This window comes from Carassius carassius, chromosome 7 (assembly GCF_963082965.1).
Source record: "Carassius carassius chromosome 7, fCarCar2.1, whole genome shotgun sequence".
In the NCBI taxonomy this organism is placed as follows: Eukaryota; Metazoa; Chordata; class Actinopteri; order Cypriniformes; family Cyprinidae; genus Carassius; species Carassius carassius.
The window spans coordinates 37,766,937-37,788,346 of NC_081761.1; the positions used below are offsets into that span (position 1 = coordinate 37,766,937).

At 38.7% G+C, this 21,410-nt stretch overlaps 1 protein-coding gene across 5 annotated transcripts in view; it reads left to right on the forward strand.

Moving 5' to 3' along the window:
• LOC132144150 (NACHT, LRR and PYD domains-containing protein 3-like) overlaps positions 1-21,410 on the forward strand; it is a 159,244-nt gene that overhangs the window by 57,140 nt on the left and 80,694 nt on the right. Inside the window, exons 2-7 of one of the 5 annotated variants that reach the window (XM_059554913.1) lie at positions 600-791; positions 7,283-9,145; positions 9,235-9,408; positions 9,508-9,681; positions 10,369-10,415; positions 11,863-12,431. In XM_059554913.1, the coding sequence (XP_059410896.1) occupies positions 658-791; positions 7,283-9,145; positions 9,235-9,408; positions 9,508-9,681; positions 10,369-10,415; positions 11,863-12,392 (2,922 nt within the window). In that variant the 5' untranslated portion in view covers positions 600-657 and the 3' untranslated portion in view covers positions 12,393-12,431. Of the gene's footprint in view, positions 1-599; positions 792-7,282; positions 9,146-9,234; positions 9,409-9,507; positions 9,682-10,368; positions 10,416-11,862; positions 12,432-21,410 lie in introns of those variants that run through there. The other 4 variants (XM_059554911.1, XM_059554908.1, XM_059554906.1 and 1 more) reach the window with 4 other exon arrangements.

A 21,410-nucleotide genomic window follows, 5' to 3' on the forward strand; every position in this document is an offset into this window, starting at 1 on the left:
CCTTTAAAAATATTGCGATATCCGATAATATAGTCTACCTAAGCCCCCCTCCACTACTCGCCACCCCCGTTGAGACAACATTGACGACATGCACCGTAAACACACACCATGTTCGGTTTGGTCTTATTGCCACAAAGTTTGGTTTTACTTTTCTTAGTTTGTGCTTAAACTAACAGAAAACATTTGCTTTGCTGTTATTTTGATGTTGCTAATAATTTCTGTTCGAAATTAATTGCGTTTTGTGAGGACAACTGTTGAGGGAAAAATAATAGAACTCTATTTTAAGTTCACCACAAGATGTCAATGATCCTTCAAAATCAGATGGCCTTGATACAGACTTCTGATTGAGAAGTACACTGAAGGGCCAGTGGAGAGGGCAAATATATGATGCATTCATTCAGTATTTAAGATGATAATCAGATATCAGTTTGCCATCTGCAAGCAGAAGGCGTTTGACTTAAAAAAGTTGTAGTATAAGCCTGGGTGATACAGATTTTAAAGACAATGAAGCTGCAAATTTCTGTTTTACTTCATGATTCTGAAAGTTAAAATGTATATTTGCCAGTTTTGCTGCAAATTTGTTTTTTGTCCTGTTGAAGATAATTACCATATAAAGGTCTTAAATCAGGAGAAAGAGGTGGAGAACACAGCTCCAAAATGAGTCACTGCGAGGAGAGAGAGGAGGAGAAAGAAGAGTATGGTGCAGAACCCAGCTGTGTGTCAGTGAAGAGTGATCAGTCCATGCACAACCCCAATAATTTCAGTGATGGAGCAGTGACCTCTGACCCCAGGTAAAATAAGAGAACCATTTACAGGTATGCATTTAGCAGATGCTTTTATTCAAAACCATTTCTAATGCAGTCAGGCTGCACAGTGCAACACTATTTGGTATTTGGGACAAGAAATGGATAGACAAACAGTATCTAGGTACAGAATTTGTAATTAAAAGAAGAAGAAGAAAGAAAATAGTTGTTTTCACAAAACAGTACATACTGTTTCAAAGCAGCGTCTCAGAAAGGTATCTTATCGTCTTAAGAGAAATGCCTAAATTAAATGTTTCTTAATTCCAGTCCAAGGGACACATATCCCAAAATGCTATACATGTCTCAGCCATTTCATCAGCTGTGTTAAATAGACAGACAAGACTGAAATCTAAAACATCCTGGGAGGTGGTTCCTGAAGACTGGGGTCAATATGTATTCGGTAATACAAGTAGACAACAGAAACACATTCCTGTTCACATCTGGTGTATTTGTCTGCCTCTCTTGTCCTCTTATGACCACTTCTTAGCTGATTTATTTGATTTATTTATTTGGTCTATTAGCGGGATACTCTTTAATTTCATCAGTACAACTGTGGGAGGTTTAAAGGTCACTACACATTAATGTTACATCAGTGTTTAATTCTTGTGTTGTTGTTAGCAAACAGATAATGCTATATGTATTGTAAGCATTTTCATATCTTTCAGTCTAAAGTATAAAATAAGTTCACACACAAACTTACATATCAAAGGATGTGACTGAAAAATATAAGGAAAGCAACACATTTGACTAGTGCAATTTAAAAAACTTGTTGCACAGTCATTATCAGTAGATGGAGAGGACTTGGTCTTTTGCGGCAGTTCAAACACATTCTGAAACCAATCTGATCAATTGTGTTTTTGGGTACCTCTTGAAGTGGTCAAAAGTGGACATACTCAAAACCAGGGCTTAAAAACGAAATGGATTATAATGGTAAAAAACTGTAAAAATGCTACAGTACAAACCTATTAAATGTTTCCTGTAAAATTTACTGGGAAAAACCGTAAACTGACGTTCCCAGATGTCTCTGCGTTGCATTTCAAAATTTGAAATAACTACGTTTCTTCTTATTTTTTTCTTATCTGTTATGTTTATTAGGGTTGGACTTTGATGGACTTTGTTTCATCACTTGACTTTGTCACCACCTGATTTTGTTGGATACCAGTGTATTACAAAGATACAAAACAGATTTCAGTACTTCAATAAGTTGGTATATTAATTTTATATCAGTTAAATTATGGTATTAAACTGTAAATTTATCGTTAAACCTAAAACGGTGTTACCATATTTTTCAGGTATAATGCTGGCAACCACAGCTGCCGGTTTTTTACCGTATATTTCACGAAATATTTTTTACGGTGTAGGCTAACAAATGATAGTTTAACTTGAACATTTAATGCATAACATGGTTAAAACCACAACAGAAATTTACCTCCATTAATTATTAAGCATAAACAGCTGGAAAATATTGACCCAATTTACAGAACCATTCGTACTGAACAATCAAAAGTCTTCTTTTCAGAATAGTGATAAACGTTCTGTGTACATAACTTTCTTGCAACACTACTTGTTTTAGAGATTACATTAATTAAAAAAATTAAACTGGATAACCATTGTTCTTTTAATGCACCGTCAACTGCTAATTTCAAAGTAGGCTATAACGCAAACACCCAACGCAACACATCCTTGCATTACAGAATCAAATTCAGTTAGCTAATTAAGCTTGATCATTTAATGCAATATAACATTGTAAAATAAAACCACAACAAAATTTCTACAATTTAATTAAGTATTACCAGTCTATAAGGGAATCACATTGAGCTGTTTGGGCTACCTGAGTTACTTGGATAGGTTTAAACGAAATGCACAAACTGTAAAAGTCTATTTGGGCCTAAAGTCCATACTGCTTGTTTAAACGTATGAAAATAATGTCTTGAAGACCTCAGTGGGGAAAGAATGTACTTGAGGCATGAAAATGCATGCTCTACGCTGACTTACATTACAGGTAGTGCAATTACATTCATAGCAAGTTTGTGCAAATCTGGGTTAGTCGGAGCAAGACTTGCCCAGTACTTAAAAAAACACTCACTCCTCTTAAGGCATGCTTCTCTGGAATACATATCCAAAACAGAAGAGATTGAAACATGAGCGGGTTTTATTGTTGTGAGTTATTTTTCTTTTGCCATCAACAGCTGCTCTCGTCGTCATCATCAGATAATTGTAACACACTGTGCTGTGCCATTGTGTTTCTGCCAGATAGATTGTGAATGGCTACCCAGGCACGACGAAGTGAATTTTTGCCCTTTCGGATTGAAGATCGTTAAGAAAAAATCTGTATCTAGGATCGATAAATAATGCAGCTGCTGAGGCATCATTGTCAAATACATAATAATAATAATAATAATTCATTACATTTATATAGCGCTTTTCTAGGCACTCAAATCGCTTTACATAGTCTGGGGGTATCTCCTCATCCACCACCAGTGTACAGCATCCACCTGGATGATGCGACGGCAGCCATAGTGCGCCAGAACACCCACCACACACCACACACCCGCTTACTGGTGGAGAGGAGACAGAGTGATGAAGCCAATCAGCAGATATGGGGATTGTTAGGAGGCCATGATGGTCAGAGGCCAATGGGCAAATTTAGCCAGGATGCCGAGGTCACACCTCTACTCTTTTCGAAAGACATCCTGGGATTTTTAATGACCACAGAGAGCCAGGACCTCGGTTTAACGTCTCATCCAAAGGACGGTGCTTGTTGACAGTATAGTGTCCCCATCACTACACTGGGGCGCTAGGACCCACACAGACCACAGGGTGAGCACCCCCTATTGGCCTCACTAGCACCTCTTCCAGCAGCAACCTAGTTTTCTCAGGAGGTCTCCCATCCAGGTACTGACCAGGCTCAGCCCTGCTTAGCTTCAGTGGGAAACCGGTCTTGGGCTCCAGGGTGATATGGCTGACGGCTGTTTGTCATGATTTGAGACACTGAACAAAGCATTTTGCAAAGGCATTGTCAACTCTGTCGGTACACAGTACACACTGAAGCCAAACACCGTAGAAGTCACCTGCTGTGAGCTGGTCAGATTGGAGGTTTTCCGTAGAAGTTTTCACTGGTTTCAGTGCACACACCAAGCTGGAAATTGCCTCCCATTCATTCTCACCTAAATGCAGTTATTTAATATTTGGTGACATGTCCTCGCAAAAATTCCAGAGCTCTAAAAGCCGCTCCAGCATATCATGTGTAGAATGCCAGCGCGTTGCACAGTCAACAACTGCCCTTTTGTGCCCCATTCTCTTAAAGGCCGTGTTGCAGGGTAAAATTTTTTACGAATTTGTGCAATTTGCTTGATGGTAATAAACATTTAAACTCTTATCCATTGTATTTTATGTTGTTGGGTATAACGGAATATAATACGAAAAAGTAGGTACTATCTTACAGCGGTCTCCTTTCCCCCATAATGCATTGCATCACGTCACGTTGGGGAGAGAATTTACCAAAGCCTCCTTGAGAGCATTGAGAGTGACTAGAGAGACGAGTTGTAGACGAGAGTATTCAGATACCGCAGATTATAGATAAATACATAGATATATATATAGTTAGATAGACTACATATATAGATAGATAGACAAACAGACAGATTGATAGATATCGACCAACAGCAATCCAAACGCACTCACTTCCCTACAGCACAAGCTTTTCAGCGCAGTTTCCATGGGACAGCACCCACACAAGCACCTGCCAAACACAGCGACACACACGCGGCTACGTTTGCAACAACATTTTCACCGGAGGAAGAGATAAACGCTTAGAAACGTCCATATAGCTAGCATGATGCCTTCTATTTCTAAATGACAAAGACAACGTTTACCAGTTCTACGACACTATGACAAAGGTTACCGGTACTTATCTGAACTAACATCATGATCACTGCACTACATATAAAGAAAACGTTGATTTTTCACTCGGTGCTACTCAATGACAGTAAAAAATAAAATTAAATAAATAAATAATAATAATATATATATGTGTGTGTGTGTGTCGTTATTGTGCACTGCTGCTCGTAGACTAGCTCCAGTGCTCATTGCTGTGATGCTAAACGATAGCAACTCACCAGGACACTTCACCAACTCTCCACTCATTCTCTTCGGACCATGCATTTAATTAGCTTTGACGGACATCAGTTTTTGGCAATTCCTCATTTGCCCTCTCACGTCTGTCAGGTTTGAAATTACACAGCTGCAGGTCATCATACATGTTGGCTCTTGCCACCTCTTCCTCATCCCAGTCAGTCCCATAATTCCATAATCCCATAATTCTGATGCTGTGTTCCAGGCAGGTTTTTGAGCTCGTAATCACTATTTCATACCACGACTAACGACTTTGTACCGTTCCAGGCAAGTTACGCCAAACTTAAAATCGTTTTTTCAATGTGTGCCACTTGCATAAACTGCATCCGTAGGCAGTATTATCCGTAGGGGCTGTCATTGTTGTTTCGCATGCTGTGTGACCTCGGAACTCGGAGTACATCGATCTAGTACGAGACACGAGTTCAAGGGTGGGAAGTCACGAGTTTGATCGCCGTTCCTGTGCACTTTCACGGGTTTAAGGTTGGAAAAACACGGGTTACGGGTTGCCTGGAACGCAGCATCATACTAGACTGAGGCTACCTTTCCTCGATTTCTCCCCAACGTGACGTCATCGCCGAGTTGCATAAAAAAAACGTTAATACCAAAAACTTAAAAAATAGGTCTTTAAGACTATTTTTGAGACATTTTAAACATGATATACATATCTTGAGTGATTTATGTACCCATTAATCGAAAGTGGTGGTTAACCTGCAAAATGGCCTTTAAGAAGAGTGACAACGTTTTGTGTGCGTAACGTTTTTGCAACTCTTCTCGCTTTAGAAATCAAATTGGATGACCGTTGCACTTTTAATGCGTCATCAACTGCTAACTGCAGGGTATGAGCCGAGCACCTCACACTGCGCAACACATGTCCGTGATTCCGGGCTATTTCTGCCCCGCATCCCTCAATATTGCAGACAGACTTGTTAACCTATTTGTCATAGGAGAAATACTGACGAAAAGGATTGTCTTGGTGGCGACCCATCTAAAAAAGTCATTGACAGTGGTATAAGTTAATAGGCCAATTTGGACTTTTTTCCACGTTCTGAAAATTTGCTCAAATTAATTACAGAAAAGAAACAAAAACAGTTTTCATTACTACGTAAAGCTAATTTTAACATTTCTAAGCATGTTTTATTTAAACATACCTCTGAAAATTTGATGGGTAGCCAACTTTGTGGTTAAAGACAAATCTAATCGGGAGAAATGGACTGCTTATGACTGCTGTGCGGCTTTTTTACTCACGCTTGATGCGTTATCATCACATGCTCAACTATTCTATTGTGATTTGTCACTGTCTAATTAAAATCTAAAACTGAACAATAAAATAACGTTATTAACTGCTTAATGGTAATTTCAAATAAGCGTTTCTGTTCCGAATGATTAAAATTTATTTCGTTTTCGTTTCTGTTTTTGTTCCTGTGAATTTTTTGTTCGTTTCTGGTTTTAGTTTTCGTTCCTTGAACCGGTTCGGAGCCCTGCTCAAAACCTAGTTTGCATCTGTATTTAACAATATCCCATTTGAATCTGATGAACAAAAATGCATAATAATACCCAGTGTAAACAGGACCTACTGTAAATGTTTAGACAGTGAAGAAAAAAAGCATTGAGAAGAACTCAGAGCTGTGGGAGCCTGTCCTTATTTGGCATTAAATAATTGTGCATCTAGTTGCATCCTTTGTGAAATGCAAGAATTAAATAAATTATTCATAACTGTTTAAGTATTTAAAAAGGCTGGTAGGTTACTTAAGTACACAAGAGATGTATAGACCATTGTAAAGATCACCCAATGGCCCAGGGACCGAATCCAATGGAATGGGTGAAAATATTCTGTATCCATTTTACTTTAAATGAAAGTGACGTGACATACAGCCAAGTATGGTGACCCATACTCAGAATCCATGCTCTGCATTTAACCCATCCAAAGTGCACACACACACACACACTCCAGGGCATCTAAGTCGTGGTATTGCCGGCCCAAGATTCAAACCCACAACCCTAGGGTTAGGAGTCAAACTCTCTAACCACTAGGCCACGACTTCCCTGCAAAAAAATTGTTTAACTTTTAGCCTGCTCTGTGCTTAATCTGACTCCAATTTCAGATGATTACAAATTATAGATTACTTTTAATTTTGTTCTGCTTTTAATTTGGATATCTGATCATTCCATTACGGTGGGTCAGAAACTGTGGAATGATCTACCCCATGCATATTAGGCCGTTCCACTCTTTCTCAACCTTTAAATTGAAATTGCTTTGACTTTCTCTAAATTATAATGCTGTATGAAATTTTTTTAGACTTAAATTTTGTTGATGTTTGTTGGTGTCTTTTGTATGTTGTGATCAGATCTGTGGCGTCCTCAACATCCCACTATCAGACCCACATCTTGGAGGACAAAACTGAAGCAGTCCATCAGACACACACACTGGAGACTGGAGACCTGCAGAGAGTCAAAGACCAGCATAAAACCAGCATGAAGAACAAGTATGAGAGATTATTTGAGGGAATGAAACTCCAAGAGAATGAAAGCCTCCTGAACAGGATCTACGCACAGCTCTACATCATAGAGGGAGAGAGAGAAGGAGTGAATGAAGAACATGAGGTTTTACAGATGGAGAAAACTGCCAGAACAAAACACTCACAAGACACTCCAATCTACTGCAAGGACATCTTTAAAGCCTCCGCTGAACCAGGATGTGAGGAGAAAGAGCAGATCAAGACTGTTTTTACTAAAGGCATCGCTGGAATTGGGAAAACCGTCTCTGTCCAGAAGTTCATTCTGGACTGGGCCGAGGGAAAAGCCAATCAGGATGTAGATTTCATGTTTGTGCTTCCATTTCGAGAGCTGAACTTGATCCGAGATCATCAGTACAGTCTTCACAGACTTCTGCTGGACTTTCATACTGAACTTCAAGATCTGGACTCACAGATGTATGAGGAGTGTAAAGTTGTGTTCATCTTTGATGGTCTGGATGAAAGCAGAATCACACTGATGTTTTCAGACGCTCAGAAAGTTTGTGATGTGACTGAGACTTCATCAGTGGCTGTGTTGATGTCAAAGCTCATCAGAGGAGAGCTGCTTCCCTCTGCTCTCATCTGGATCACCTCCAGACCAGCAGCAGCCAATCAGATCCCCTCCAAATACATCCACCGTCTGACAGAAATTCAGGGATTCACTGAGCCTCAGAAGGAGGAATATTTCAGGAAGAGAATCAGTGACCAGCATCAAGCCAGCAGAATCATCTCACACATCAGAAGAGCAAGAAGCCTCCACATCATGTGCCACATCCCCATCTTCTGCTGGATCTCATCCACTGTGCTTCAGAAGCTCCTGGAAGAAGATCTGAGAGCAGAAATCCCTCAAACTCTGACTGAAATGTACATCCACTTCCTGCTGATTCAGATCAACACGAGGAAGCAGAAGTATGAAGAGAGAGATCCAGAGAAACTCCTGCCGTCCAACAGAGAAGTGATTGTGAAACTGGCTGAAGTGGCTTTCAAACAGCTGATGAAGGGTAATGTGATGTTCTATGAGGAGGACCTGATTGAGAGCGGGATAGACGTCACTGATGCCTCAGTGTATTCTGGGATTTGCACTGAGATCTTTAAGGAGGAATCTGTGATTCATCAGAGGAAAGTCTACAGCTTCATTCATCTGAGTGTTCAGGAGTTTCTCGCTGCTTTCTATGTGTTTTACTATTATGTAATGACGCATATTGATACATTACAGTTTTGTGATCTGATGCACAATCTGCATAGAGATGCAGTAAATAAGGCTCTTGAGAGTGAGAATGGACGTCTGGATCTGTTCCTGCGGTTCCTGCTGGGTGTCTCACTGGAGTCCAATCAGAGACTCTTACAGGATCTACTGACACACACAGAGAACAGCTCAGAGAGCATCAGGAGAACCACACAGTACATTAAAGAGAAGATCAAAGATGGACATGGACTCTCCACTGAAAGATCCATCAATCTTTTCCTCTGTCTGCTGGAAGTGAAAGATCAGACTCTGTCCACAGAGATTCAGGAGTTTGTGAAATCAGACAAACACTCAGAGAAGAAACTCTCTCCTGCTCACTGCTCAACAATCGCCTACATGCTTCAGATTTCAGAGGAGCCACTGGATGAACTGGACCTCATGAAATACAACACATCAGATGAGGGCAGAAGAAGACTGATACCAGCTGTGACCAACTGCAGAAAAGCCCTGTAAGTGTTTTCTCATGTCTCAATCATTTCATTTGAATTTAAAAAAAAATTAGCTGATATTAGTTATCATGTGTTCTGCTCTCTTTTAGTCTTGCTTGCTGCAATGTCACTGCTCAGTCCTGTACCATTGTGGCATCAGCCCTACAATCCTCAAACTGTGTCCTGAGAGAGCTGGATCTGAGTAACAATGACCTGCAGGATTTAGGAGTGAAGCTGGTCTCTGATGGTCTAAAGAGTGCAAACTGTCAACTGGAGATACTGAGGTATTACGAACATATACGAGATGATGTACAGACAGCCAGTCGTAATGTTGATGTGTGTGTCTGTAGTTGATCTGATTGTGTGTGTGTGTGTTACTGTAGGTTGTCTGGCTGTATGGTGACAGAGGAAGGCTGTGGTTATTTGTCTTCAGCTCTGAGTTCAAACCCCTTACACCTGAGAGAGCTGGATCTGAGCTACAATCACCCAGGACTATCAGGAGTACAGCTGCTGAAACACAAACTGGAGGATCCAAACTATAAACTGGAGATTCTCAAGTATGTGGGGCAGTTATCTGGGTTACCTAAGAGGGAATTTTTGCAGCTTGCTTAGAGAAGTCTTAAGGGACCCATGAAGGAAAGTGCGACAAGGATTTAAGTGCAGGATGATTTAATAAACTAAACCATCAGGAACCAAGGAATATGCATGGCAGGAACACAAACTTTTACATCTAACTACTGACAGACCAACACAGTAAAAACAGGATCTTAAATATACAGGATAACAAACTTCAATACATTTAATTAAATCAAAAAGCACACACAGGCAGACTATGTGTTTACTATATTTCATGCACACTACTCACATTATGTGTGTTTTGATCAAATGTTCATAAGATAACATTTGAATCAACCTAAATTACATTTATTCATCATGTAAAGTGATTGTGTCTTTTCATGAGGCTTGGATTAAACCGTTTAAATGGTATGAATTACTTTTATAATGCCTTAATGTCCTTTTTGGACCTTGAAACAATGGACAGAAATATCTCTGGTTTCTTTAAAAATATCTTTTATTTGTGTTGTGAATCTGATGATGAATCTGATGGGTCTGGAGGGGCTGGAACGACACGAGGGAGAGAAATGATAACAAAAAAGTTACAAATCTAATTTAATTTGTAGTTTTAACAATCTTACTTCATATAAAATCTTTTTTGTTTGTATGTCTTTCTTTGTCTCTGTTAGTTTGGACCTTGGAGGACATTTCAGAATCAAACCAGGACTGAGAAAATGTAGGTCCTCTCTCTCTCGCTCTCTCGCTCTCTCTCTCTCTCTCTCTCTCTCTCTCTCTCTTTCTCTTGAAAACACATGACACACCTGTGTACACAGCAAAATCCCTAGTGTTAATTTAACACTCTAGTGTGGACACATATAAACACTGAAGCAGTGTTAAAAGTAACACCGAAGTAAAGTTGAAATTAATGAGATAATTAAGAAATTAATTGAGTTATGATTGACCATTATTGAAGACACCTGATGTTAACAAGCAGAATCACCAACCCAGAAAATCACAATTTGTGTGTCACCATTATAGTGGTCAGTGTTTGCTTTAGTTGGGATCTTGGCTTGTGACTCTTTACTTTTTAAATGTGTTTGGCAAGCCAAGAGCAAAAGTCATTGGGGGATGATGATTATGTTTTAATGTAATCGTTGTTTGACCTGAATTACTGAACTCATTTAAACTCTTTTCTCTAAGTAAAACTTCCATTATTGATTGTAACAGCTTTGATTCCACAATGAAAGAGTCTGTATTCTCTATACTGGCTGTTTTGTAGGCATCTTTTGCAAGTCATTCTGATCTATTCTTTTTTTTTAATAAAAATTTTTGATTTTAGGCACACAAAGATAACAAGAATCAGCATATGAATCTCAACAACGGTGACAAACAGCATTTTCAGATAAACCGATCTACTCTGAAAATCACAAAACTAGATACTAAAAATTCACATAAAAAGAGCAAAAATGAAATATAGTTAGAATAAAAAGTTAAAAAGACAGTTCATATAATTTATTCATGCCGCAATGCATGATGGGAGCCATGGATGTGTTTTTATTGGCTACAACATGCTTTTTTGAAGGTTACCATTGTTGTGATGCTCACGCTGATTCTTGATGTGTGTGTCTAAACTAAAGACATTTTTTTTTTTATCTAGAACTAACTTTTAAAAACATGTCATAATATGCCAAAAATGCTGGATTGCTTACTTTTTTTTCACTTAATTTATGTATATAGTAAAGAAACCTGAACTCAGGCATTCAGGTCACTCCATGACAATTAGCTCAAATCACAATCAATAGCACACACACGATTGCCTTTGCTCTGGTCTGTATGTATGTTATAATTCTGTTACCACAGCCCCACAAAGTCTAAAGTTAATAACTGAAGGGTCAAGATCCCAACTAAAGCAAACACTGACCACTATAATGGTGACACACAAATTGTGATTTTCTCGTTTGGTGATTCTGCTTGTTAACATCAGGTGTCTTCAATAATGGTCAATCATAACTCAATTAACTTCTTAATTATCTCATTAACTTCAACTCTGCTTCAGTGTTACTTTTAACACTGCTTCAGTGTTTATATGAGTCCACACTCAGAGTGTTAAATTAACACTGGGGATTTTGCTGTGTATATTTAACGGTACCATAGATGATTTTTATCACTCTTCTTGTGTTCAGATGCCTCTGATCTCACACTGGATCCAATCACAGCACACACTCAACTCGTCCTGTCTGAAGACTACAAAAAAACAACATGTGTGAAAGATCATCAGCCGTATCCTGATCATCCAGACAGATTTGCACAACAGGAGCAGGTTATGTGTAAAGAGAGTCTGACTGGACGCTGTTACTGGGAGGTTGAATGGGAAGGCTCAGGTCATGTAGCAGTGACATATAAAGAAATCAGCAGGAAAGGTGGGATTGAATGCTGGTTTGGACTCAATGAAAAGTCCTGGAGTATGTATTGTTCTGATATTAATTATACTGTCTGGTACAATAATAACAGCACTGATGTAATTGGTCCTTCAGCCCGCTCTAATAGAGTAGGAGTGTATGTAGATGAGTCGGCCGGCTCTCTGTCCTTCTACAGTGTCTCTGACACACACACACTCACACACATACACACATTCAACAGCACTTTCACTGAACCCCTCTACGCTGGATTTGGGGTTTATCCTGAATCTTCTGTGTTTCTGTGTCAGATTTAACAACCTTTTGTGAAGAACCACACACTGAAAAAAACAATAAGTAAATTAACTTAATTTTTTTGTTCAAGTTTTTGCACAAGCATTTTTCAAGTAAATTTAACACTTTGGAAATTAAGTAAATCTACTTAACTAAGCACTTATTTTTCACAAGATCTTGAAGTGTTCCTGTAGCTCAAGTGGCAGAACATTGCATTATCAAGCGTAAGGTTGGGGGTTTGAGTTACATGTACTTATTAGTTTTTTTTATTTTTACTTAACTTAGTTAAGTAGATTTACTTAATTTTCAAATGTGTTAAATTTACTTGAAAAATGCTTGTGCAAAAACTTGCCAAATAAAAATTAAGTAAATTTACTTATTTTTTTCAGTGCAGAGACACAGGAAAGAAAATAAAAAGTTATTGCGATTTTATATCTTACAATTGCAACTTTCTTGATATTGTGTCATTTAATAGTCAGAAGTACAAGAAATAGAGTTGCAATTGTGAGATAAAATCAGCTTGTAATATAAATGCGCAGTGTGAGATACAAAGTTGCAGTTATGTAGTTGCATTTCCAGTAATTACATTTTTACTGTAAGATATAGAGTCATAATTACCAAAGAATCCCACTTTTCAGAAAGTCACCATTGCACGAAAATTAATTAATCAAATTTGACATACAGTTCACATGGATATTAATAATCAAATAGCTAATTAAATGCAGAGTGCTGTGAATTTGAATTTGCAAGATATATTCTGCGTTTCAGTGTCATTCAGTGTCATTCAATGTAACTGATATGGAAATCATATTGTGATATTGAGTAGAATTAACATAAAATTTGGTCAAACCTGCATAGGAGTGTTTTTCCCTTTGAGTCATAAAGTTTTTATTTGCTGTGTTGGCTCTTCACTTTTGCACCATAATTGCATGGGAGTTGGTTTTATTTGAGCTCTCAACAGTCTTATTTTATATTTATTTTTAGAATAAAAGGTGATGGTCTGTAGAAACACTCTGGGCTATTCATTTTGTGTGATCTTATTCCCCCTACTGTAGATGTTGTCACTGTATCAGAGCATCCACAGATTCAGTTTCATCCTGCTGGATTGTAGATCAGCATTTTTCTCTTTGTTCAATATCATAGTTAAAATAATTGTTAAATGAGTTTTGTTCAACACTGATACTATGTATTTCTGAATTAGTTTTATTGCCATTTTCTTTTTTTAACATGATTGAGTTTTATGTAACAAATTATGTTAGCTAAAGCTATAATTCAGTGATTCATATCATTTATTTTTTTTGCTACATCATCATTTCATGTTACTCTTTCTACTTTACAGTCAGATAACCTAAAATGTGCATGTAGTAACATCTAAATCAAATATCCAAATTAATAATTATTGAATCAAGCTTATTTGATGAGGTTGGAAGTGAAAGTTACTTTTAAGTCAAGTCATCTTTATTTATATAGCACTTTAAATAAAATACATTGTGTCAAAGCAACTGAACAACATTCATTAGGAAAACAGTGTGTCAATAATGCAAAATGACAGTTAAAGGCAGTTCATCATTGAATTCAGTGATGTCATCTCTGTTCAGTTAAATAGTGTCTGTGCATTCTTTTGCAATCAAGTCAAAGATATCGCTGTAAATGACGTGACCCCAACTAATCAAGCCAGAGGCGACAGCGGCAAGGAACCGAAACTCCATCGGTGACAGAATGGAGAAAAAAACCTTGGGAGAAACCAGGCTCAGTTGGGGGGCCAGATCTCAGTTCTCAGGGGCTCAGTTCTCCTCTGACCAGACGAAACCAGCAGTTCAATTCCAGGCTGCAGCAAAGTCAGATTGTGCAGAAGAATCATCTGATTCCTGTGGTCATTTCCTGGTGGTCCTCTGAGACAAGGTCTTTACAGGGGATCTGTATCTGGGGCTCTAGTTGTCCTGGTCTCCGCTGTCTTTCAGGGCAGTAGAGGTCCTTTCTAGGTGCTGTTCCACCATCTGGTCTGGATATGTACTGAATCCGGGTGACTGCAGTGACCCTCTGATCTGGATACAGACTGGATCTGGTGGCTACGGTGACCTCGAAATGAGAGAGAAACAGACTAATATTAGTGTAGATGCCATTCTTCTAATGATGTAGCAAGTACATCGGGTGTTATGGGAAGTTTTCCCGGTTCCGGTTTACCTAATTAATGCAGCCTAAAAATCCTTTAATGGATTTGGATATTAGAAGCATATTAGTGTGTTATATGTAAGCCAGGTTAATGAGATGGGTCTTTAATCTAGATTTGAACTGCAAGACTGTGTCTGCCTCCCGAACAATGTTAGCTAGGTTATTCCAGAGTTTAGGTGCCAAATAGGAAAAGGATCTGCCGCCCGCAGTTTATTTTGATATTCTAGGTATTATCAAATTGCCTGAGTTTTGAGAACGCAGCGGATGTGGAGGATTATAATGTAACAGGAGCTCATTCAAATACTGAGGTGCAAAACCATTAGGCTTTATACGTAATAAGCAATATTTTAAAATCTATACGATGTTTGATAGGGAGCCAGTGCAGTGTTGACAGGACTGGGCTAATATGGTCATACTTCCTGGTTCTATTAAGAACTCTTGCTGCTGCATTTTGGACTAGCTGTAGTTTGTTTACTAAGCGTGCAGAACAACCACCCAATAAAGCATTACAATAATCTAACCTTGAGGTCATAAATGCATGGATTAACATTTCTGCATTTGACATTGAGAGCATAGGCCGTAATTTAGATATATTTTTGAGATGGAAAAATGCTGTTTTACAAAAGCTAGAAACGTGGCTTTCTAAGGAAAGATTGCTATCAAATAGCACACCTAGGTTCCTGACTGATGACGAAGAATTGACAGAGCAGCCATCAAGTCTTAGACAGTGTTCTAGGTTATTACATGCAGAGTTTTTAGGTCCTATAATTAACACCTCTCTTTTTTCAGAATTTAGCTGTAAGAAATTACTCGTCATCCAGTTTTTTTATATCGACTATGCATTCCATTTGTTTTTCAAATCGGTGTGTTTCAGCGGGCCGCGAAGAAATATAGAGCTGAGTATCATCAGCATAACAGTTAAAGCTAACACAATGTTTCCTGATAATATCTCCCAAGGGTAACATGTAAAGCGTGAAGAGTAGTGGTCCTAGTACTGAGCCTTGAGGTACTCCATACTGCAAATGTGATCGATATGATACCTCTTCATTCACTGATACGAATTGATGGCAGTCATATAAGTACGATTTAAACCATGCCAATGCACTTCCATTAATGTCAACAAAGTTTTCTAGCCTATGCAAAAGAATTTTGTGGTCAATAGTGTCAAACGCAGCACTAAGATCCAATAAAACTAATAGAGAGATACAACCACGATCAGATGATAAGAGCAGGTCATTTGTAACTCTAAGGAGAGCTGTCTCAGTACTATGATACGGTCTAAAACCTGAATGGAAATCCTCACAGATAACCATTTTTTTCTAAGAAGGAATATAATTGTGAGGATACTACCTTTTCTAGTATCTTGGACAGAAAAGGGAGATTCAAGATTGGTCTATAATTAACTAGTTCTTTGGGGTCAAGTTGTGTTTTTTTGATGAGAGGCTGAATAACAGCCAGTTTGAAGGTTTTGGGGACATATCCTAATAACAATGAGGAATTCATAATAGTCAGAAGAGGATCTATGACTTCTGGAAGCACCTCTTTTAGGAGCTTAGATGGAATAGGGTCTAAGATATATGTTGTTGGTTTAGATGATTTAACAAGTTTATACAATCAAGCATCAGATCAGGTGAAAATGTCTCTTTATTATGAAAGCTGCACAGTTTAATACTGGGCTACTGGTTTTCTTCAATAAATCTTTATACATGGTCACTCTCTGTCATGTTATATCATTATATTTCAGAGTTAGGACTGAGAGATCCAGATTACAATATTTATTTAGCTGATCATACATTTAGACAACACAGTGATTTAGTGTGTGATTACAGCATGTGTTCAGACAGATGTCACTCACACACTGTCTGCTCTCCTCTATTTCATGTATCATTCTGATTTCTCCTCTCTTCTCTCAGTCTTTTTTTATTCTTCATCTTCATTGGTTGCTCTCTCATGTAGAAATGGATGTTGTCGGTATTTCTGCTACTGGACGGGGGTTTCTGTGAGCCTGTTTGTCCAGGACAGTCTTCTCTTTGTGGGACACAGCTGGTGTCTCCCCCTGTTCTGTCTGATTTATCAGACTGCTGTGAGCCGGGAGTGAGAGACAATGGATATGCATGAAGAACAGTTTATACTTCATTTAGGACACACTGCACCACTGCAAGGTAAGATACAAACACACATGCATTTGTTTCATTATATTAGTGAGGACATTGCATAGATGTCTATTGGTTTTCTATCAGGTTAATTATATTTTCTATGCCCTCTAACCCTACCCCTAAACTTACCCATCACAGACACGTCTGCTAAACACACTAGGCTTAGAATAAACACATAATTTGGTTGATTTGTAAGCCTTTTTAACCAGTGTGCACCAGTATAATGTCATTACTAGTGTGTTGGCATATTATTTAACTGTGGACATTTAGCCCGCACATGTATAATTAAAGAAGTACACACACACACACACACACACACACACACACTGACCACTTTACCAACTGACCAAAAGGGTGAAACTTTGATGATTACAGTGCTTAAGTAAATTATAGGCTACTATTTGATAGATTTTATTTTTATATCCTCATACTTTTGTTACTTTCCTACCACATCTTTAAAAATTGTAAAATGAAACCCTTTTATTGTATGAATATTTAAACTAACAATAAGTTACATTTTCTAATAGATTGGGTTTCATTAATGCCTAGACCTAGCACAACCCCAAATCTACCCCTTACAATAATGCAAAAAAGTAATTGTTGTAGAAAAATTACGCTATATTGATGTGCGCATGCCCAGTATCCACAGCTGTATCTCTTCTAGCCTTAACCATTTAGTGCGGTATACTTGACACAGTACAAAATAAATGCTGAATAAGGTATCCAAATGACCACATTAGTATCAAACTATTAAAATTAGTGAAGATGACACAGTAATGCTTTAGAACTACAAAAGTATACTGCATTTATGTGTATGTTTCTGTAATTATAGTGTACCTATAAAGAACATACGTGTAACTATAAGGGAAGAATGTGTTACGTAAGGGATAATGTACATCCAGCTGGTTATTATATCAGAATAAACCCTGACAGGGTGATCAGCCTAAATTTATTTATTCTCAGATAACAACGGTTATTATATCAGAATAAACCCTGACAGGGTGATCAGCCTAAATTTATTTATTCTCAGATAACAACCAGCTGGATGTACATTATCCTGCTTATTACACAGCTACTTACAAGTAAATAATTAGATATAAAATATTGCTTTTGAGAGCAAGTGGCAAAATCAAACAAGACAGTCGTTTAAGAGAAATGGTGCAAAACCACTTATTACACAACATTTCACCACACAAAATAATTAAGGCAATAAAAGAAAATGTTTTAAAACCTTACCAGTTTGTTGTTTTATAATCCATTACAGCATACAAAATGGCAGCAGCTGCGTTTGTATGAAACAAGAGTGAGTGTGTGATATCAGAAGGACATCATTAAATTGTACACCATTTTGAATCAAGTTTTAATTTATTATTAGCTAAACAAATGCAAAAGCTTCCACCAAGAAAAAATAGTTCCAAGCAAGAGTACTAGCGCCGACTGCTGTTATGCAGATGAGCCTGTGCAATTAGCTTTTATGAATAGCATCTGCCTGCAAAACCTGCATTTTCATGCCAAAAGGTAATGTGAAAGCTGGCTGTTAAAAAAGAAAAAAAAAGATGGCGAGCCAAATAATCTTTAATCACAGATTAAAAGGCAGTCATAAATGCAACATAATCCTATAAAAACTGGGTTAACGATATTAAGAATATTATTTTAAATTACTTTTAAAAGTACCTTCAGAACATTTGAATAGTGGGGGTTACTGACGTTGTCACCATCGCAAGTTTAGGTCTTGATTTATCAACGAACAAAAATAAATTACAATTATATTTCGAGAATACAAACGTCTCTTAACACGGTTAGTCGCACTGGCAGTTCTTAAGTTAAAGTCAAAAGTTGTATTTGTTAACATTAGTTAATGCACTGTGTAGTGAAATAACAAGAACAAAATGAACAGCTGTATTTTTATTAACTAACAAAGTTTATACTACAGGGCCGTTAAATGCTTGAATCTGATTGGCTGACGAACGTTCTGAGGTGTGCAATTATTTTCTGGGAAAGGCACGGCGATTGTAGTTCCAGGCAGCTCTCTTGACTGCATTACAGTTCTATATCACTTAACTAACAACGGACAAGCAGTTTGCACAAAAAGGTGTTGTCAGCGCTGGCCTGACAATTTTATCTGTTAGCCTGATAGTGTAGCAACGTAAAGGCTACACATGACATTTCTCACTAGCAATGTAATAACAGCACTGTTTAGAGACCCTGCAGCAGAAGAGTTTTTATAGACGCATAGAGGTACATTAACCTAATTCACACAAGCTCTCTCTCTCGCTCTCTCTCTCTCTCTCCATCTATATATCTATCTATCTGTGTCTCTGTCGCTCTCGCTCTCTTTCTAATAACTTCATTAATAACTGCATTAGAATGCTATTAATGGCTCAAGCCTCCGTTACCAGCTTTAAAATGACGTTTTGGTACTAGCAAAGGAGGCATTGGATGAGATGCAGCAGAACAGTGTAAAACCCGACAAGTAACTTAACTCAAACCGTTTGAGTAAACAGATTGCCTTGATTTAAACCATGCAAGTTTTAAAACTCTGCAGTTAAGTAATTAAGTGATTAACTAAGTGCTGATTGAGCATTAGTGATGAACAGCTGCTGTTAAACAGTCTGAAGAAACAGACTGAAGAAACAGTCGAGCAACATATAAGGACAGCAGTTTGTAAGTTTTGCCTCGTTTTCTCATTAGACTACTGCGTGATCGTCGTTGTTAGGAAAGTTTGGTTTAATTACTGTGTCTCTTACCCTGGTAAATACGTACTCAAGTGGCGCTTGGTTTTGCGTTTGCCTATCACGGGACTGCAAAGTTTCGGTCTGCTAAATAGTGAGGCGTGGCCAGCTGACTTCAATCACAGTTAATCAGGCAAATATAAAATCGGTAGGTTTCACCGCGACTCCACCGAGCAAGGACACCGGCAGGCAGGGTTCTTGAGTATTGCTTTTCTCCTCTTTCTTTACTTTTTTGTATAGCTTGTTCTCAAATACTTATTTAGGTCACTTGTAGTCACTATGTGCTTTCAGATCTCTACTATCACTACTAACACTCAGAGAGTACGCAATGTCCGTCAAAGGAAGGTCTATCTGACAAATCTACAGCCTGTCCCTCTGACCTCAACTACTACGCTCTCTATTCCAGTTGGTCTCTGGAACTGTCAGTCTGCTGTTAACAAAGCAGACTTCATTTCTTCTATTGCTACTCATTCCGGTCTCAACTGAAGCACACCTGAAGACACTGCCACTCCTGCAGCCTTCTCCACCAATTTCACTTGTTCCCACACTCCTCGTACGACTGGGAGGGGTGGAGGTACTGGTCTCCTTACATCAAAAGAATGGAAATTTGATCTTCAACCATCACCTAGAGGTAACGGTTCATATGGCATTACTGTAAACCACCCTGTTAAAATCCACTTTGTGGTCATTTATCGTCCCCCAGATCGATTGGGAAACTTCTTGGAGGAGTTGGATGTGCTGCTATCAAACTTTCCTTAAGATGGTACTTCTCTGGTACTGCTTGGTGACTTCAAAATCCACCTAGATAAACCCCAGGCTGCTGACTTCAACACTTTGCTCACCTCCTTTGATCTCAAGCGAGTGTCTACTAAAGCGACTCACAAATCAGGCAACCAACTGGACCTCATCTACACGCGCTGTTGCTCCATGGACAACTCTTCAGTTGCTCCACTGCACACCTCAGACCACTTCCTCATTACTGCTATCCTAGCACAAGTGGCACACAATCCAGCACAGGTCACCTTTCGACGGAACCTACGCTCACTCTCTCTATCTCGCCTATCTTCTGTGGTTTCATCCTCACTTCCTTCACTCTCTCAGTTTTCAGCTGTGGACACGAACAGCGCTACGGACACTCTTTGCTCCACTCTAACCTCTTGCTTGCACAACTTTTGCCCACTGTCGTCTAGACCAGCACGCACCACCCCATCTGCCCCCTGGCTGTCCGAGGTTCTCTGTGAACATTGCTCTAAACTCAGGGCTGCAGAGAGGAAATGGTATAAATCAAGAAACTCTACCGACCTCAGTTTGTATCAGTCTCTCCTTTCTTCCTTCTCTGCAAATGTCTTCACTGCTAAAACATCCTACTACCACAACAAAATTAACAACTGTTGTGATGCTCTTACACTCTTCAAAACTTTCTCTTCTCTTCTTAATCCACCTTCACCTCCTCTTCCATCGACTCTTATAGCTGACGACTTTGCAGATTTCTTCACAAATAAGACAAGAACAATCAGTGACCAATTCTCCACACTGCAGACTGAGGATAACTTCACAATAACCAATGCACATTCTCTCTCCTTTTTCTCTCCACTCTCAGAGATGGACGTTTCCAAACTTGTCCTGTCCAATTATCCTACTTGTCCACTTGATCCGATCCCAACTCACCTTCTTCAAGCGATCTCTTCTTCAGTCATACCTTCACTTACTCACATTATCAACACCTCTCTTCACTCTGGAAAATTTCCCTCAGAATTTAAGCAGGCTCGGGTAAGCCCACTGCTTAAGAAACTCTCTAAATCCAGCACTTCTAGAAAACTACAGACCAGTATCCCTTCTTTCATTCACTGCAAAGACACATGAGCAAGCTGTGTTCAACCAGCTCTCTACAGTATGTTCCTTGTACAGAACAACCTCCTGGACAGCAACCAATCTGGCTTCAAAAGTGGCCACTCAACTGAGACTGCCCTGCTCTCGGTTA